The sequence below is a fragment of the Leguminivora glycinivorella genome, chromosome 16 (genome assembly GCF_023078275.1).
Source record: "Leguminivora glycinivorella isolate SPB_JAAS2020 chromosome 16, LegGlyc_1.1, whole genome shotgun sequence".
Lineage (NCBI taxonomy): Eukaryota > Metazoa > Arthropoda > Insecta > Lepidoptera > Tortricidae > Leguminivora > Leguminivora glycinivorella.
The window spans coordinates 15,853,261-15,873,279 of record NC_062986.1 but is presented as its reverse complement, the minus strand read 5'-3'; the positions used below and the strand labels follow the sequence as shown (position 1 = coordinate 15,873,279).

General features: G+C 40.0%; 2 protein-coding genes across 2 annotated transcripts; one reads left to right on the top strand and one right to left on the bottom strand.

The window, feature by feature from the left end:
* Nucleotides 1–264: 264 nt before the first annotated feature.
* Nucleotides 265–7,559, top strand: LOC125234944 (troponin C-like). The gene is made up of 5 exons (XM_048141367.1): nt 265–373; nt 1,995–2,104; nt 6,022–6,167; nt 7,056–7,170; nt 7,405–7,559. The coding sequence occupies exons 1-5, from the start codon at nt 265–267 to the stop codon at nt 7,537–7,539; spliced, it is 615 nt and encodes a 204-aa protein (XP_047997324.1). The 3' UTR covers nt 7,540–7,559.
* On the bottom strand, nt 7,560–17,967 carry LOC125234450 (protein sneaky). The gene is made up of 14 exons (XM_048140696.1): nt 17,398–17,967; nt 17,173–17,292; nt 16,407–16,578; nt 15,666–15,803; nt 14,275–14,395; nt 13,236–13,364; nt 12,152–12,280; nt 10,204–10,455; nt 9,692–9,787; nt 9,406–9,522; nt 8,790–8,992; nt 8,590–8,707; nt 8,281–8,413; nt 7,560–7,921 (listed from the first exon to the last, which is right to left on the bottom strand). The coding sequence occupies exons 1-14, from the start codon at nt 17,552–17,554 to the stop codon at nt 7,764–7,766; spliced, it is 2,043 nt and encodes a 680-aa protein (XP_047996653.1). The 5' UTR covers nt 17,555–17,967; the 3' UTR covers nt 7,560–7,763.
* Between the last annotated feature and the right edge of the window lie 2,052 nt (nt 17,968–20,019).

Here is a 20,019-nt window from a genome sequence, read left to right as displayed (position 1 = left end):
TATAACCTTGTTAAACTCATGTTAGGCAAGTAAGTACCTACCTAAAATTGATCAGTTTTTTGCCGATTTTCATGATTTATATGATAAATGCCTACCTAATCTAGCCATAACTTTTATACTAATACGTATAGCTATCGCCGCAGAGGCATTCTAACGATACACAAACATCAACACTACCGCGACCAAGGAGAACCAAAACGTCCCAGCTACTGTCATAAAAGTCATGTTGATGTTGACACAGTCAACACAGCTGTCGCGTAAACGATGGGCATCAACTTTAGCTCTTTCTTTTCCGGTTTGGGGAGGTTTTTCGAGTATCCCGTGAAAAGGAAACCAATATGTTTCTACAGGCAGGAAGATTTCACTGCCACAGGTAAGTCATTTTTATTTCCCCTCACTAGCTCGGAAACACGTGTTTTGTCCTTTAATACCAGCGGGTAAAAACGCATTTTATCCACTAGAGGGTAAAGTAATTTGACCTTGAATAAAGTCAAATTAACTGCTTTAAAATTGATAAAAGTAGGTGAATCCAGTAATTAAGATGATTTACCACCTGTGGAACTACTGGAAGCAGTGATAAACGCATTTTTTTGCGTTGTAGTTTCCTCGCTATAGTGAGGGGAAAAGTTTTGTGTTACACTCAGGTTCAAATGTATTTTACTTCTCGTGTGTTAAAACTCGCAAGTTCAGGATTCTATTCTCGAACCACTCGCTTCGCTCGTGGTTCAACTATAGAATCCTTTCACTTGCTCGTTTTTCAATTCCACACTCGGCGTTAAAATACAACTTTGCCCCCTTGTATAACAAATAACTGTTTTATATAGGCCTTGTAGGCAGGAAGATTTCACTGCTACACCTTACCAAACTTGTGAGCTTGGTGGCAAGTATCAGGCAAGTCTTACTTTACAGGTATTAGGATTTTTCTAGAACTTAAAGAGCCTAAGATTCCGGGTAGCAATTAGTCCTTGCAAAATAGTAACGCGAATACGGTAAAATGTTCGGACATTGCACTTATTGTAGTAGCTTATTATATCTGTGGAGTCATGGAAAGAGCAGTCGTTAAAAGTAGATATGTGTCCTTTCCTTACATTCCATGATTCTCCGTTTTCCGTACAGATTAAACCTGCGTATGGTTAGAATATAAGACACTAAATATCAGAGTATTTATACAAGCATATTCATGGCAAAGACCTAAGTATATAAATATAAGATGCTTTATCTTATGAATCATGGTTTTATCGATTTCTCCAATCTCAAATTCCCTTGAAGTCCATTCACTCGCATCACCCTCGGTCCGATTCGCTCACCCTTGCTCAAATTAACAAAGTTGACGCTAACCGCATCCCAAGAAACTCGACAAACAAAACTGCCCCCGGGTTACGCTTTCGCTACAAATTTCCAAACCAAATTACCTTCCTACTTACTAGAAATGAGCTAAAAACAAAGAAGTTTTACTTTCCTGGGTAAATTGCCTGCAGCGCACCAAGGGATAAGAAAACCGCCTTTTGTTTTAAGTAGATAGTAGGTAGGTAGACTAGGTAGGTAACTCAAACTAGTAGCGTCTTTCTTAGCAGTCTTACAACATCATGATAACAGTTACAATATTGTTTGAAAGAGCGAAGCTTGTACTTCCGTAGATGTCGTAAAACTAGCTTAATCCAAAGGTTTGTGTAATATAATACGTAGGTATATTTTAAAACAAAAACTTCGCTGTATATTTTTTAAGACTGATCAAGTTGACGCTGCCATTAAAAGCTGTGATTATCGATCTGTAACATTTCTAACAGTGACAGATTTCTGTCTATGTCCAGAGAAGGGCCAGACCCAGGCACCTGAAATGGTTAGGTACTTACGTTTGAGAAGGGCATACGTTCCCTTAAAAGTGAAAATGTCCTAAAAAGTCCCTAGCGAGTCTCTAAATGTGGCCCCGTCGGGTCAGCAGATATGACAATAGTTGATGCTAGATGAGATCTACTTACCGTTTTACAAAACAGGGGAACCAGTGCGGCGTCTCTCAGACCAGCCAAAGACCGCCATGACGGACTATGACAAGCTCGTGGACTTGTTCTACAAGAGGCTGGCAGAGCAGCGCCAGTATAACCAAGTATGGCATTTCTTCATCTAAACATCTGACAGTTTTGTAGGTAACAGTAACAGGGTGATTAATAGTGATCAGTTAAGATATTTAAGTGTTGATGTTAGTGCGATTGCACTAACCATTGATTAATCACTTCAGCATCAGTAATAAAACGTATCAGTCTAGGTACGCCACAAATATATATAAGGTCGGGGCAAATCTCGACTGGGGGGCAATTGTAACTAATCCATTTTTTCCATTATTACACTATGATGTTGAGTTCTACATGTATCCACTGAACACGCCTACCATGTGTAACCGGTGGACACTCTATTTAATAATGCAAACATTGTAAAACATGGAAAAAATGGACCAGTTACATTTGGCCCCCAGTCGAGTTTTGTCCCGCTGTACCTTAAGTACCTACGTTCGTTCTTTAATGGTGTAAGGTGCAACATAAAGAGCTATGTCTCTATGTTAAACGAATAAACCATGGCAGTTAGTTTTAGAACATCATCACAATTTGGTATAAGTAGTTGTAGTTTAAAAAGACACTTGGCTCCCCCGAATCCATATAGAGGCTAGTATAGAGTTAAGCTCTAAATTCCCGCACAACACATCAAAAAAAAAAGAATACTTTTTGCGTAGTTTCAATTTCATCCGCTAGTGTTGCTGATACTGACTGGTAGATATGGTAGATAATTATGGTAAAATTATGTATTATGTATTCTAACCTTCTCTAGTTTACAAAACCGGCAGTGGGTAAGTATAAGGTATAAGTAAACATGACCGGATAGATATTTACCTAATTAAGACAGAGTGTTCCGACAAATTACCCTTGGGGCATCGCTCGTTGCTTTGTTGTGGGACACGCAAGATAGGTACTGTAAGAGGTTTCGCATTCGGAATGAAACCTTTTACAGCAGTCATGGTCGCTGACTGGCAGTCCCTGATTTAAAATTGGAACAGTATAAGAACGTCAAGGAAAACAGACACTTCAATGGGGCATTCATATAGAAGCAGCGATTGAGAGTGAACGGTTGTACTTAGCTCCTAAAATATAAAAAAATATTGATTCAAAGCGTTGTTTAAATGTTTGGATGCTCTCCACTGATAGGCCGACTCTCTTACATAGTGGAGGCGCTAACGTCTGAAAGTTTCCCCTAGTTTCGGTTTCAGAGTTTTCAGACAACGAACCCCGACCTCACAGCGCGAGGAAGCGCATGCCAAGCGATAAGCCAAACGCGCTTTAAGAAGAAGGAAAACAAAGTGACCATCGTCGCCGATACGAAGAGCTATTCCGGGTGATATATTTCTTATTATCGAATATTCAGTGTCACCCATTCAGTAGTTAGAACATAGCTGTGCAAAATAGACATTAACATGGAATTGGAAAAATTCAACGGAACAACGGACGTTGAAGATTTCATCATCCAGTACAAAATTGTTTCTCAAGTAAAAAAATATAAGGAGGAACAAAATAAATATGCAATTGCGGCATATTTAAGCGGACCAGCTTTGCAATTTTACAAAGCAAATTTCAACAACTTTGCATCCCTTGATGACATATATGACAAGCTCAAAAAGGAATTTCCATCACGCGTCAATTATGCACAGGCATTTTATTATAGAACACAAGCACCTCATGAGTCGCCGTTAGACTATTACTATGCTCTGGATGCTTTAGCCACCAAAGCGACGGGCATAAACAATGAGACATTTATAAAACACTTCCAGAGAAATACCAGTGAGAAATACAAAATGTATTTTGCGACAATACAGGCACAAACAAAAGAGGATTTGCGGAAAGCAGTTTGGCAATACGTAGACATTTTTGAAGCCGACAAATCCCCTCAGTTAAATATACCACTCACTGAAAGTGTTTCAATTTCATTGCCAACCACAATACCTGATAAGGAAACACTATGTAGCTCCTATACAATAACAGGGGCGTCAACGCCAATTGCGTCAACGTCAGCTCCATCATACCTATATACTTAATCATACACATATGCAGTAAATCTTCCTAGATATGTAGGTTACATTAGATAGGCAATGTAAATTTAGTTTCAATCTTTTAATTATACATTATATTGTAGAACTTACGGAATAATTGTGATTAGTGAACTAAAATGTACATTATTTCAAAGGAAAAACGACTTGTGACAAAAAATGTCATTTGCCTATCCCTAATGTTAAAAAGGATAATTATTTGTAAATAACCACATAGAACTAATTATTTTGGCGCAATATATAACATGTAGAATACTATACATATTATTTATGCAATGTTTATATTAGAATAAAAACTATTTCATAGGCTTATTTATTCCATAATGTATTCCTATAGCTACCAATAAGGTTAAGTTATATGAAAATATGTAAACTGTGGAATAAAACACACCCCAAACTGTAAATATTTAATAAATAGATATAATTGTTTGAAGTTATAGAGTAATACGTCACAACACCCTTATAATTTCCTGACTACAAAGAACAACGTTCATACACATTTCTTTTACATGTATCAAGACAAGGCCGACTAGATGACCAGTTGATCCAGCTGTTCACGGTGTGGCGAGATGGCTGGCGGTCATATGCAACCCCCACTTCGTCGTCATCACCAACGTGCAGCGCACTGCAGCTGCAGCAATCTTCATGAGCCGTTCGGGCTCCACTTCACTTCGCAACCGGCGCGGCGGGAAGATTGGCGGCCATGAGAAGCCCCCACTTCAACGCCACCGCCAACAAGAATCGGCATCTTCAAAATTTATTATGTTTTTTCATGTGAAATAAACGTTTTGCCTTGTTTTTTTACTTGAAGTTAGGTGAATTTGCTAACAGCTGTCATGTCAATGTCATCTAGTCATGGCCACAGACAATTAGCTGTCAGAAAGTTCAAAATAAAAGGGTTTAGTCGATGGGCAGGGGTTAGGTTTTTGCCATTGGTTTTCCTAACCATAGTCCATATCTGACTAATTTGCGAGGACCTTGGCTATAGTCCAACTATCCAAATTATGGCGGTCTCAACCGTGGACTAGGCAACCACGCAAAGAGCGTTAGATGTTGGCTACCTTGAATGAGGCTGTCACTATTGGGTGTTAGGAGATTTTTTTTTTTTGTATGTAGGGGGGCCTGGCTTAGGTAGGGCCAACCGGTAGTTAGGGTAGAATAGGATAGGATAGGGTGTAGTATTGTGAACAATGGCTGCTTCTAACATAAGGGGGAGGGATATGTAAGAGGTTTCGCATTCGGAATGAAACCTTTTACAGCAGTCATGGTCGCTGACTGGCAGTCCCTGATTTAAAATTGGAACAGTATAAGAACGTCAAGGAAAACAGACACTTCAATGGGGCATTCATATAGAAGCAGCGATTGAGAGTGAACGGTTGTACTTAGCTCCTAAAATATAAAAAAATATTGATTCAAAGCGTTGTTTAAATGTTTGGATGCTCTCCACTGATAGGCCGACTCTCTTACAGTACTACCTATATTAAGTATACTTGTATGTTTGTTTCAATCAATCAATCAATCAAAATATTCTTTATTCAAATAGGCTTACAATAAGCACTTTTAAATTGTCAACAGTGTACAATATTCATCTTATTCTAAATATCAGAGCAATTTATTGGTGCTGGTGGTTTAGTAACTTGTAATAATTTATGGAGTGAAAATATAGATCAAGAGTTCAAGACTAAACAACTTTTACTTAAGTATACGAAAAACACCGTAATTGCGAAAAAAAGTCACATAGAATGTGTCAAGATGAGACAGGCAAAATTAATGAAACAGTCAATTGTTTTCGCGGTTTTGGAGTTGGTCCCATAGTAAACTAGTATATTGACCCGTAAATTGGAGGTAGGTATTGCAGGTAACTAATACGATTTAGTGATTTGCTTGTTTTGCACACAAAGAAAATTTAATACTAAACTCCAAATGGCCAGGAGATGAAGGAGCTGGACCGCCGCTGGAGCACGCAGAAGGTGGTGCAGCGGTTCCCCGGCTGGAGCGACGTGACCATCGCCAACCTGCACAGCCTGTTCCTGCTGTTCGACAACCAGGCCAACGGCATGCTCGGCTGCGACGACTTGTTAGTGGAGACCTTTCTCTAGCGCTAGGAGATGAAAGAGATGGAGCACACAGGTGGTGCAGTGGTTAGCCGGCTGGTGCGACGTGACCATCGCCAACCTGCATAGCCTGTTCCTGCTGTTCGTTAACCAGGCCAACGGCAAGCTCGGCTGCGACGACTTGTTAGTGGAGACCTTTCTCTAGCGCTAGGAGATGAAAGAGATGGAGCACACAGGTGGTGCAGTGGTTAGCCGGCTGGTGCGACGTGACCATCGCCAACCTGCATAGCCTGTTCCTGCTGTTCGTCAACCAGGCCAACGGCAAGCTCGGCTGCGACAACTTGTTAGTGGAGACCTTTCTCTAGTGGCTAGGAGATGAAAGAGATGGAGCACACAGGTGGTCCAGCGGTTCCCCGGGTGGAGCTATGTGACCATCGCCAACCTGCACAGCCCAACGGCATGCTCGGATGCGACTTGTTAGTATAGACTAGACAAATTTCAGACTGACTTTTTCTGCGTAGACGATCGGAGAGTAGCTTAGCGAGAAATAATTTGCAAGAGAGTTCTCTTTTATCGCCCTCACTGACTGTTCTTTTAATTCTCACGGGATCATAATTCACCTGGGAATCTACGTTTGTTTTCATGCGCTATGAACTGAAGATCGCCTTCTCATTAGCCGATTCGTGTTCATTGAGTTTTGAAATTAATTTTACCATTGCGCCCCTGTCCAGTAGTAGGTATCCACTAGAATCAGTGGTAGATCAAACTCCCTACAATCTGTTGATCCACTGGTAGAGCACATTAAGACATGCATATTATCACACAATCCATCCAGCCCCACAATGGTGAACTCTAATGAACGAACCCTAGTGGTTCCTATTGGATAGTAGAATATTTTGTGTATTTTCCAGTGGAGCCGTGCTTGAAAGTCTTGGAGATGAGAGTTCTATGGAGCTGCGAAAAGAAAAATTCACTGCCGCTGATACTGACAACGATGGATGGATAACTTATGACGAATTCCTCTCGGTTAGTTAGATTACTAATGTTTTACATTTGGATAGTGTATAGATTTTTATGGCTAGCACCTTGTCAACAATCTTTTCCGGCGCGAGATATTGATGTTTGTTGGTGCAAAACTTTGACTGACGATTCTATTCCTTCTGTCTGTCCCATGTCCCAAGTCCCATGGTAGGTAGTAGCGTACTTTCGCTAATCAGAAGAGGACATTGTTCGTCAGTTTTAATTGTAGTTTTATTTCAGTTGGTGTATAATTTCAACGACCAGAAGGAAGGAAGCCTGACAGGCCTCGCGCTGCTCTGCAATGAGATCGCGGAGAACATTCAATTCGTCAGTAATCTTACGGTCGGCGAACAACTAGAATACGGACTATTTTGAAATAAAACTGTTTATTTAGATGTACATGTATTTTAATACTTAATGTAAAACAGTAGAATTACAGAGAAATAAACGTAAGGTACCTCTATCTAAAGCTACTGAAACTCAATACGTAAAAAATCTTCTAGAAGACCATTAACGATCAATACAGGCAGTTATTTGAGCAAATCCTGGCTAAGAAGCCGTCAACTCTTTGTGACGGTATACATACTTCCATCAATCCCTCAGAATACGGGTAACTCATCATCGCTGAGCGAGTCCTGGTCACTCAGTTCGGCGAGATTAGGATCACACGCTAGGCAGCGCCCGCGGACCTCGAGCCAGCACTCCGCACAGTACAGGAACGGACACTTCGGCATGTCACAGGACTTCCACCCGCTTTCTAAAATAGGCACAGAAAAATATATATTTGGTCTCTCTCTACTAGTGTCACTTTAGATATAGCGAGCATGCCATAAGTAGATACGAATTAGATCTACATCGTTAGACCCGGTGTTTTTGCGACGTTGTATGTACCTATAAGGATTGCAAGGGGGACCTACAAAGGAAGAGGCTAGCAAGTCCAGAAACGGCACCACTCTTGCTTGAAAATATCAGGTTTCTACATAGTTGATTGATACATTGATCAGAAATCAAACTGTAATCCAATAACTATACAAACATGTTTGCCTTATGTTACGTTGCGAACAGAGCATTTGATATAAGCCAATGATAAGATTTTGTCTATGTGAGCTAGCTTACTGGCATTCCTGGGTTCTATCTCCCCGCAGATCAGGCAGGCCATCCTGGCCGCTGGTAACATCCGCAGCCAGCCCAAAATATTCGGGAAGCGGAGCAAGATACTCTCGCCGGAGAGGTAGTGGGCACGGACTGACTGCACAGCAAAAAAGAAAACTTATGACAAGACTTTTTAACTCTTTGAACGCCAAAGACGACTAAAAGAGTTTTTGCCACGGGAGGAAAAGTATTCAAAAGATTAAAGTCGAATGGAAATTGATAGTATACCGTCAGAAGCTACACAGCTTAGAATGAAGGTGGGATGTGACTTGCCTGGACAGCCTTTCTTCGAAGAGTGGCGTCCAATTTAACACGCTTCTTCAGAATGTCATTGTATAGATGCAAGACACGCTGTTTTTCTCGCCGTGGGTAGAAGTAGCTGCAGATCAACCTAGCATCGAGAAAATTCCAATCATGTAGGGTATTTAGATTTTTCTTAAGAGCTATCAAAAGTTAGCTAGCCACTTAATTACCTTCTCAATCGCGATGTGTAAGGATTAATGCAGAGCAGCAGCAGCACCCAGACATATCCTCCATAAATCCTCAAGTAGAAGATGGCTGGCATTATGCGGGGGTGAGGCAAGCACGTGTTGGTAGCTGAGCCCTGCACGTGATTCTCACGGAGATGGGAGATCATTGCGCGGATTGTGTTGGCTACGATTCCTGTACCTTCTACCTGGATTAAATAATACGGGGATATGGTAAAGGAAGAAAGGAACCCTGCTTTACGTATGATGAGACAATATACATTTGGATAAGATTAAAAATAGATTTCAAACATTCAACAGTGGAGGATTCTTTACCCTCTTTAGGATCCTACCGGCTGCGCCATGTAATCTATGTATTGAGACGGAGGAGTAAATAACACACGTAAGTTGGTTCTAAGACTGAATCTTTACTTATATACCTACACATATGAAAGTATATAATATGACTACTGCCTGTATTTCTTTGTTGCGAAAAGTGCGGCTAGTAGTTACTATAGGAGCCGGGACCTAGGGCTACCAAGCCTGTCGACTGCAAACCCGCCACAGGTGGATGTGCGAGCTTAGGTACAGAAAAGTATTTAAGATTTTCCTTAATTCCTACCTCAATCTCCAAATCCCTGGTGCCAGACTCGCTTTCCACTCTAGCGTGCTGGCTCACCACATCCAACGCTTCGTAGAACAGCCGGTCCAACATCACAAATGTTGTAGCCGTCACCACCTGATTCAAAAATAACAAAAAAACAAGCCATTCCCTCGTTTGCTGAAATTGTATGTCTTAAAAGCCAAGGCGCTTCCGTTGACTTCTGCGTTCTAAAATTGTGGGCATTTGTTTCTTCAGTATTTATCATTAAAGATTCGGTAACATATTTGGAACTTGCTTGACCCACCTCTAGCAATACTTTGAGCATCTGCGCCAGCAAACGATGGCGGTCTGCTGTAGAATAGGCCAAGGAGTATATATCTATGTAGCGGCTGCGCTCCATCTGTGGTATATAACGATGTATGTTACTGTAATACTCAGATTTGCTTGAAACTTAATCAAATTCTACACAGCATACAAGTAGCCGCAGGAAACTCTAGCGCTGACAGTTATTGCGCAAAAATCAAAAACAGGTCTCTCATCTCAGGGAGCTACAGGGGTGAAGGGTATGCGACTATAGTATGCGTCCCCGTGCGCAGCTATCCCCTCCACTTTTTCACTTAGCGCTAAACTTACGTGCCACTACTTGTACAAGACTGTATTAGGTAGGCACAGTCAACCAATTGGAACCCTAGGCCACTCTACAACCATGTCAAAATGACAAGCAGTAAGAGATTTCTTACAAACTGATTTATAACGTCACTATGACATGGTTCCAATTGGTTCCTAGGGTTCCAATTGGTTGACTGTAGTGATTTCCTTTTTCAAAGGCAAGAGCGTGTACTGATTCTTCATGAGTCTTCGCCTTTCGATCTTTTTAAACAAATCAGTGATGTACACGTTATCAAAGTCGATGTTCGTGAGGAACAGATCGTGGTAAGCCTGTCCTGCTGCAGCTATGCGCAGGAAGAGTATGGCTTGGCACACGTTTACTACGGTGAGAGCGTGCTGGATCACTGAGAACTTTTCTTCGAAGGCTTGTTTTACTCTGTCTCCGGTTTCTTTTGCAGCCTGAAAGGTAAATTTTAAATCTGAGGCATCGTTGAAAAGCCTTTATAGAATTGAAGGCATGTTTACAAAAACAACATAACTAACATTTTTTGCGGATTTGAGTTTTTGGTATCATAGCATTCGTCTAAGCAGGATCTATATGTAGAGCAAAAGATAGTGTCCAAAAATGACCCCAATTGTCCACACTCAGTCCCCAAAAATATACCCATTTTGCAAAAACTACATATCTACATTGTTTTTTACAAAAAGAACATAACTGTATATCGTTCACGTAAAAAACTTAATTTTCAATAAAATATATACAAACTCTTTTTTAGTTTACGTAACGTTTTAGGTTATGTAACTGGCAAATAAGTGTACGATTGTAAAAAAAACGGCCAAGAGCGTGTCGGGCCACGCTCAGTGTAGGGTTCCGTAGTTTTCCGTATTTTTCTCAAAAACTACTGAACCTATCAAGTTCAAAACAATTTTCCTAGAAAGTCTTTATAAAGTTCTACTTTAGTGATTTTTTTCATATTTTTTAAATATATGGTTCAAAAGTTAGAGGGGGGGACGCACTTTTTTTTCCTTTAGGAGCGATTATTTCCGAAAGTATTAATATTATCAAAAAACAATCTTAGTAAACCCTTTATCATTTTTAAATACCTATCCAACAATATATCACACGTTGGGGTTGAAATGAAAAAAAAAATCAGCCCCCACTTTACATGTAGGGGAGGGTACCCTAATAAAACATTTTTTTCCATTTTTTATTTTTGCACTTTGTTGGCATGATTGATATACATATTGGTACCAAATTTCAGCTTTCTAGTGCTAACGGTTACTGAGATTATCCGCGGACGGACGGACGGACGGACGGACGGACAGACAGACAGACATGGCGAAACTATAAGGGTTCCTAGTTGACTACGGAACCCTAAAAATGGAAACAAAACTATCGCGTTTGATGTACGTAACCTATCCAGAAGTTTCTTTCACATCTTAAAAATGAGTGGAAATAACATTTCATCCCCAGAATCGTTGAAAAGTCTTACCCTAAAGAATATTGCTAAAATTTTAAATGATGTCGTGCTTATGAGTCTTCACTTCCCCTTAATCCTCACAAAGTAGGCGACTTGAGAAAATTGATGCAGGTTTTGGTCAAACCATCGAGCCATCAATTCTACCAATCAATTTTGTATAATACGTGTCAAGAATCGTCGTCTCTGGAGGTAGATAACTATGACAACAGCAGCGGATGTGAAGATTAAAGTAGATCCACTAGTTTAGTAAGATAAATGATAGAATACAAAACATAATTTCTATAGAAACTTGTTTTATTTTCTAACAAAAAGAACATAACTAACAAAATTTTACAAAAACAGCATAACTGACGAACTTATTTTTAATATTTTTTCCAAAAATAATTGTCTTTGAGATGTGTGATCGTGTGTTTCGGAACTAATGGCCACTTACTTAAATAACGTATACAACGTTTATGTCCAATAGCTAATATATAAGAAGACATTTAGTTTTTTTCGTTTCCTGTAAATTCATGTCTAGTGTAGTTATGTTGTTTTTGTAAACATGCCTTCAATTGTTATAAACCCGAGATCCGCATTGTAAGTTTCGATTGCTATACGATTACCTACGTCGAAAGTGTAGTGTAGTCGAAAGTGTAGGTACTTTAGTGTAGTTTATCAAGTAGGTTCCTAACCTGGACACCGGCATAACCGTCGTATTCATTTGGTTCTTGGTATGTTATGGCAATTTCGTCGGGGCCTTTCATTAATTCGGCCTTTGCTTCTTTAAGGGCTGCGTAACCCACACCCAACCCTGAAGATATCTGCAAAAACATTATTATCGTCTTAGGTTGTACAATTTCCACTCCGCCGCAGAATATATAATAGTACAAGTACAGAAGGCTCACGGCTTTGATGTTCACAAAATGCCGCCATTCTAAATTCTTACCTACATTAACAAACGGACCGCACGCGAGCAGCCGACATTTAATTTTATTGCGCCACGCGAAAGTCGTCACCACTGAATGGGCCGCGAACTCGCGGCCCCCGGCATGTACTTGTAGCATGGCGATAGAATCGCGGAGTGGGCCGCCCCTGACTCCGCGTACACTTCGATGGAAGTGATGTAATTAACGTCCACCGATAGCTTGTTAAAAGTGGTAAGTGAAGAACATAGCAGTCGAATTTCAACAATTTCTCTCCATCCGTCAAAATCTGAGATTGCTACAAGCCCAATTATTGTCATTTATTAAATAGAAGAGCCACATTCCGCTGCTTCCGTTACGCCTACGGTGAGTCGTCCGTATAATAATATGAAGACTAGTTATTCAACGATGTCATTTTGCTAAATATAGAAATGAGAAGTCTATGAAAAGCGACCAGTCTTAATAGAGTTGGCAAAAAAAATCACCTGTTTCCTATCCCCAGATTTGAGAACTCGGGACGCGCCATATGCAACACGTTACATGCGGAATGTGGCCGCAAAAAGTACTTTACGACTTTTGAGTGTTTGTAAATTTTGATATTGCATTTGTAACTTTGTCAGATGCTCGTAGAATACTTTATAGAACATCGTTTTGATTGAACTGCGCTTTAGCTTCAGAAGCCCTTAGGAGTAGTAGATAGGTATCATTAAAAATGTAAAAAAAATGCCGTGTCTTCAGATTTAATAAAATGTTATGAATATAATAAGGTAAATAAAGTTCCGGTGAAACATTAGAAATGAATATTCACCATGGTTCGTAAAATTTCGGAAAAAAGCAAATAATTTTATCTAACCTGCATTCTACTGTCACAAACGCCAGTCCCCAGCGCGCCGGGAACGTCACGTGCCTCCCGCGTCATCAGCGGCGCGCAGAACACGGCCGCGACGTGCCACGGCAGCTCGTCCGAGCACGCCTGCCACGTCTGAAACAACCAGCCGGCGTATCATGCTTCCAATTTTATCACTTGTCCACGTGGATAAGACAACTGTCACTCTCACACTGACATACTTGCCAAAGCGTGACGGATGCTTTATCCACGTGGATAAATGATAAAATTGGAATCATAATACGCCGGCAGCTTGTAAACCCCGTTATTTATGTAAAAATAGTATGTAATTGTATGTACGTTAATATATTATATGTCTAAGCTATTGATTGATATTTCAAAATTGGTCTCTTAATGCACCGCCTACAATCTTCTCTGCTTTGCCCAAAGGTTGACTGGTAGAGAATGCCTCATGGCATTAAGTTCGCCTTTTGTACATTAAGTTGTTCTTTTGTGCAATAAAGTTTAAATAAATAAATAAATATATTGTAGGTATAATATGTACCCCCTAGAATAAGTTCCCGGGAACACTTGCTTGTGTTCCTAGGTCGTGCATGTTTAATTTCGCAGCATCGGCGGGCGGCCCGCGCCAAGCGTGCGTCGAACACAAGTTTTTAAATAAATAAATAAAATAAATAATAAAAATAGTTTATTTGCCAAGTGTTACAAAAGATTTTACCTTTGACCACCACACTAGGCTAGGCCTGTCTCGTGGAGTCAGTCAGTTTGGGTCGCTACTTAAGCTCGCCCTTTTCAGGATGCCTGGGCCTCTTGGCCTGACCACAAGATTGTGGGCCTGGGCGGAAATAGTTACGGCCTTACTAAAGACTAGGGTCAACATATGGTCTTCTAAACTGACTAATTAGAGATGACTGATTCTACATAAACCTGAGAGTCGCGAGATAGAGCATAACTCGATACGTGTGATCAAGACATAAATAGGTACAGTGGCAAGGGCACTCTGGCCGGATATATACTTATGTCTGTAAATATGTAAATTTCTTGCCTGGAACATCTGCCAGTCGTTGCGCACCACAGCGGCCGACAACACATTGTTGCAGCGGTATTCCGTTTTCTTCATATATTCCTTCTGGTACACCTCGGTTGGTTGGTCTGTTAGTAAAATTCTGCAAGCCGATTTAAATTTTGTAAATGACACAATTATGATGTCTAAAGTTTGTTGATAATAGTGGGAAAAGATTTACCCTGGGCGCACACGGAGGCGACAGTTGCACGGCGACATTTTTTGTCTCTGTCTTGGACGCATATAGTAACGACAGAGACAAAAGATGTCGCCGTGCAACTGTCGCCTCCGTGTGCGCCCAGCCTTAAGCTTTTATTTTACAAATAAGGTGCCGCATCCGTACATATCCGTAGCGTATCGCAGTATCTATTAGTGCATATCGGTATATGTAGTTCTCTCTTATGCATGAACGATTAACCTATTGTGTACGCAGCTAGTGCTTTGTTTACTGGTATTTGCACTGGAGCTTGTTGAGGCGGTTCCCTTGGGTGAAGTCGTCAGCCCGTTGATTAGTTTTACCTCACTCTCTATCGGCGCAGTCATCATGGATGGTACCGGTCAATGATGTTTACATCATAAGATCATAACATAATATATTCAACACTGTTTTGCTTATTAGTACCACAGTATAATAAAGAGTATGTTACGAAACCGTTCAAAAACCACCCTGGTTTTTGATCCTGTCTTAGATTTTACAAGTACTATCGTTCAGTATGGCCACTCCCGCTCCCCGCTGAAAGTGCCGCCCACCCCCTCTAAACGCAAACGCCACCGCCCGTAAAAACGCGAACAGTCGACCTGTCATATTTCAATCATACAAGCATACTTAGTACGCATTTACGAGCTTAGACTGTGTGCTGGGAACGCGCCTCTTTCATATAGATCACCAGTGTGCGACGTGTCACGTACGTGCTAGTACTTTAACTGGATATGGTTGATGCCTCAAAGCATTAATTATATCTGTGGTTGATGCGGTTCCCTTGGATAAGCATACATTAATTATATCTGTGGTTGATGCGGTTCCCTTGGATAAGCATACATACATATACATAAGGTCGTCGGCTGTGCGCGTCAGTTCGTTGGTTAAGTTCTATCACAGAATATATAATAGTACAAGGTTCTATCTCGCTCTCTACTGGGGTAGTCATCATGGATATTACCAGTGAATAATAAATGATTTTATATTTTATTTCGTTTTTATGATTTATAATGTAATAAAATAACGGTGCGAGGGTTTACTGGTGAAACCCGATAAGTTGAGCAAACTGGTTTTTGAGATTCGAACTATGTGCAATTTCCACAATGTTGTTATTTCAAAGACAAATTATCTCGATTTATCGGGTTTCACCAGTAAACCCTCGTATTATGCTTACTGGTATTTGCCCTCGATGTGGTTGGAGCGGATTCCTTGGATTAGATCGTCGGCTGTGCGCGTCAGGTCAGCACTTTGTGGTAGCTCGTCGGCTAGTTCTATCTCGCTCTCTATTGGCGCAGTCACTTCTTGGAAGCTACTGTTGATAAAATCATTTAAAATTAGCGTATTAAAGATTATTTCCGAAAATGGTAACTTTATCAATAAAGTTGTATTGATTGAAAAGACGTCTGAGATGACCTCTCACACCATAGGTTTGAAGTGTAATAAAAAAAATGTCATTAGCCGGGTCCACACAGAGCCAGTCTGTACACGTGCCACGCGTAGAAGAATGCTTTTATTTATTTTCATTGATTAACTGATGGGCCGGGTACTATGTACCTACTATAAAAAAATTCAGTATTAACAACCGCGGATAGCAAAATTAGAGACAACAACGAACTTCGTAGCCTCTGCACTCTCCGCAGCTTGAATGATCTCATTTTCCATCCCCGTCATTCTTTGATGCACGATAAGTTTCGAACTGGACACTCTGGACAAGTCCCGTAGCCGAATGGCATTTCTACGACGCGAAACGAAAACGAAACGCCGCGAAAGGTAGTCTGGCTCTGTCACGCCAATACGCAAGAGCGATAGAGATAGATATCTACGAACGTTTCGTTTCGTGAGCGTTTGTGCATTCTACGCACGCAGGTTACGTATGGATCTTTCTGGTTACCTAATTACTCCAAAAAAAACTAACTTCATAATCTCCGCAGCCTCTCTGATCTCGTCTTCCATCCCCTCTACTGTTTGCTGCAACGGACGCGCGATCAGAGCGTCGCGCACACCGGAGAGGTTGTGTGTCAATTCGTTGCTACACGCGAACACCCTCACCACCTCGCGAGCGTTCAAGCTCATGTTCATTATGGGCCCTGAAATTGTTGTACGGTCAATGTGGAGAAGACGGTATTAGGTACTAAAGATTGGCAAGGTCATATCAAAACCATAAATTTGAATTTTCAGAATCGACCTCCCGATACTTACTGTTGGGTCGCACGTACCGGTAAGACGGCGAAGGTGAGGCGTAAAATTTTGTATCACGGTGACGGTGTAGGTAATAATCCACCAATGATACTACTCTCTCATGTTTCGACCTACGCGTTTAATTGTGGCGATACCTCACCGCTAAGTGGATTCTCCGCATATAAACTTATTAAATAAAATAAATAAATAAATATTATAGTACATTCTTACATATATTGACTGAGTCCCGCGATAAGCTCAAGAAGGCTTGTGTTGCAGGTACTCAGACAACGATATATATAATATACAAATACTTATATGCATAGAAAACATCCATGACTCAGGAACAAATATCTGTGCTCATCACACAAATAAATGCCCTTACCGGGATTCAAACCCGGGACCGCAGCGTAGCAGGCAGGGTCACTATGCGCTAGGCCAGACCGATCGTCATTAATCAGAAGTATGGCTGCCGAGAGGCAGTAATGAAGACACGTGCTCACCAGCAACAACATAAGTCAGTATCAGTCCCTTCAGCACGCGGCGGCCGTCCTTGCCGAGGTACATAGGGATAGTCAGGAGCGAAATACATCGTATTTGAATCGCAGCTACATTTAATAAGCCTGAAATAAACTGAAGTGTGCATATCACTGTAATTATATTGGCACATGTTATATGTGATTAATTAACCTTGCAACTTTATAAAAAAAAGACAAGCTATAACTAACCAATGGATACGCTTAGAACTATAGATACCACTCGTCCCATCTCGTAAGACATCAAGTCTTTCAGCATAAAGTTGTAGTACAGCTGCCCCAACATGAAACCCCCGAAGAAAGCTACACAGGCCCTCGAGCACTTGGTTACAAATCCTTTGAATGTCATATTCAAAGCTTAATTCTATGCTTAAATAGAAAATATTTGAATTGTAATAAAACACTACGGTTCATATCATAACACTTATTTGATCAAAGAAAACCCCTAAGAAAGCGCGGATTACTAAAATGTCAGTCTTACGTCAATGGATCGCCAACGCCAATATTTTTGACAAAATTTTATTCACAAACTACTAAGATACTAATTTTATTTGACCCTGAAGGAGTGTCGCTACAAACCGCTTTCATATGGCAATAAAGTGCGGACGTCATATATAATGGGGACAGCGTGTACTGGTTTCGCGCTAATATTTGTAGAAAACTAAAACATGGTTTTAGACAATAAAAATGTAATAAGCAAGGTTGGAATACTCGCTACTTGTATCCGCACAGCCTAAAATACATGAATCTTGTGCCTGTATCGAAGTCAGTGCCAGTACCGTCAATTATAAAGGTTAATTTATAGCTATGACCTCAGGAGAAAAACTAGGACAGACGGATATATTTTTTGTCCCAGGTCATCAACCTTCTGACGAAAACATAAACAAAATATTATGCAGAAGATTTACAGGACATTTTGAACTCCTAGAAGATTTACCTCCTGACCAACTTTGACACAGTATAATAAAGAGTATACTATATATCGTAAGACTTTGATGTGTATACTTGTATAGTTAATATTGGTGATTCAGTAGTTAGAAGGTTTAACTGGAGGAATAAATTAAAAATGTATTCATCGATCAATATTTATTTTATAAGTCTTATAAAATTCAATAGTTAACTACATTGTATAGAGAAATCAGACGACATTTTATTGAGAAACTATAAAAACAAAATGCCTTAAGCAGTTAACAGCGCATTCAAAATGCCAATTACAATAAATTAACGATCACTGGTGCCTTGGCCCGAGGTACGACGCAATCTACTCAAATATATGGCTTTCCACCGCAGAAGCATCCTTCTACTTCATGACTTTAATGAGCAGTAAAGACATTTTTATCATAATTTTTGTTAGACTTTCAGATGGAACGTACAAGGACTTTGTTGCACTTGAAACATGGCCCTTCTGTGCTGGTAAGTCACATATGTCCGGCCAACCAACAGCGTTACTAAAATAGTAGTAAAAACATACTCGTTCTCTATTTTGAAGCGCTCGGCGCCAAAAGTTGTGTCACCGCTCGTTGGCCAGACTATAGTTGGAGTTGTATTAGCTACAATATCACACCGAAATAAGGTGTAATGTTGTGTGCACAGTCAGTTTCTAGCTTATACTATAGTTTGACACCTAGAAGGTTCATGTATGTAAATTCATTAGTACTTCACGATGAAGGGTAAATGTTATTAAAAATTTGTGCTACAGTATATGCTATAGTTACAATCAGTATCTGTATATTAAGTATTATTGGTAAAATCCATGTTAAAATCAGACTTTTTTGTAAATAACATAAAATAGATATCGTAATATCAATATCACTTACTTATGATAGAAATGCCAAATTAATATCTAGAGGTACACGTCAACCAATGAGGACCATAATTTAAGTAATTTTCAGAATAATTTAAACGAATAACAGTCAAATTGAATAAATAAATAGGTACAAATAACTTTAACGCAGCTTGAGCTATAGGAAAGTAATTTTGTCCCAAATAGTATTCAAAGATGGGTCATACTGAGATTAAAATAATAAAAATTAAATCCACGAACGTTTTATGCAGTATTTCAGTCGGTCTCAATACAAGACGTACGAGACAAAAGAATAGACTGAAATAGCATCGCAAATACGCTTTCAAAAAAGTACGATGTTAAAAAATTATACTCTATATGTGTACGTAGTTCATGTGAGTAATTCCAGGGAGCGTACTTTTCGTGCCGATGACATCAATTTGACGTCACGCCTCATATAGGGTGATCAAAAATTGTTTTATTGTTAATTATTAATCATTAGTCATCAATCATTGTAAGTTATGAATTTCTTTGCATGGTAATGAATGCAAGAAGGATGGTGTGCTTTACGTTAGAGAGAAATTCTCTTTTCTACGTATTTCTTGTAATGTGTTGTTAACAATACTATTTAATTAAATTTATTTATAGAAATAATTTTATTCACGTTTCACATTTCAAGTAGGTATTATTTATGCCACATGTAAATGGACTACTGTATTTGAAGTAATTTGTATACGATTAAAATGATTGACGACTAATGATTAATAATTTACAATAAAACTATTTGGGATCATCCTATACGGAGCGTGATGTCAGATTAATGTCATCGGCATGAAAAGTACGCTCCCTGGCTAATTACTGATCCTGATTTTATATTGCGTTGCGGCGCCTACGTATGAACGCACCTTACGTCTGTATCTAGCAGAAACTGCTTTAGGCTGTAAGTGTAAGTAAGGCTTGAGTGCACGCTCATATTGGGCGGGGCGGGGCATGCGGCGTACATGTCAACTATTGAAGCTAATACAAGTGTC

What these genes read in the sequence shown, in the direction of transcription:
- LOC125234450 (XM_048140696.1), bottom strand. Translation starts at nt 17,554, where the DNA reads ATGACATTCAAAGGATTTGTAACCAAGTGCTCGAGGGCCTGTGTAGCT. An exon ending in AGTTCTAAGCGTATCCATTG is followed by an intron (nt 17,293 to 17,397) that starts GTTAGTTATAGC and finishes AGTTTATTTCAG; the next exon opens with GCTTATTAAATGTAGCTGCG. An exon ending in ACGGTTATGCCGGTGTCCAG is followed by an intron (nt 10,456 to 12,151) that starts GTTAGGAACCTA and finishes TTTACCTTTCAG; the next exon opens with GCTGCAAAAGAAACCGGAGA.
- LOC125234944 (XM_048141367.1), top strand. Translation starts at nt 265, where the DNA reads ATGGGCATCAACTTTAGCTCTTTCTTTTCCGGTTTGGGGAGGTTTTTC. An exon ending in GGAAGATTTCACTGCCACAG is followed by an intron (nt 374 to 1,994) that starts GTAAGTCATTTT and finishes TTTACAAAACAG; the next exon opens with GGGAACCAGTGCGGCGTCTC. An exon ending in CTTATGACGAATTCCTCTCG is followed by an intron (nt 7,171 to 7,404) that starts GTTAGTTAGATT and finishes GTTTTATTTCAG; the next exon opens with TTGGTGTATAATTTCAACGA.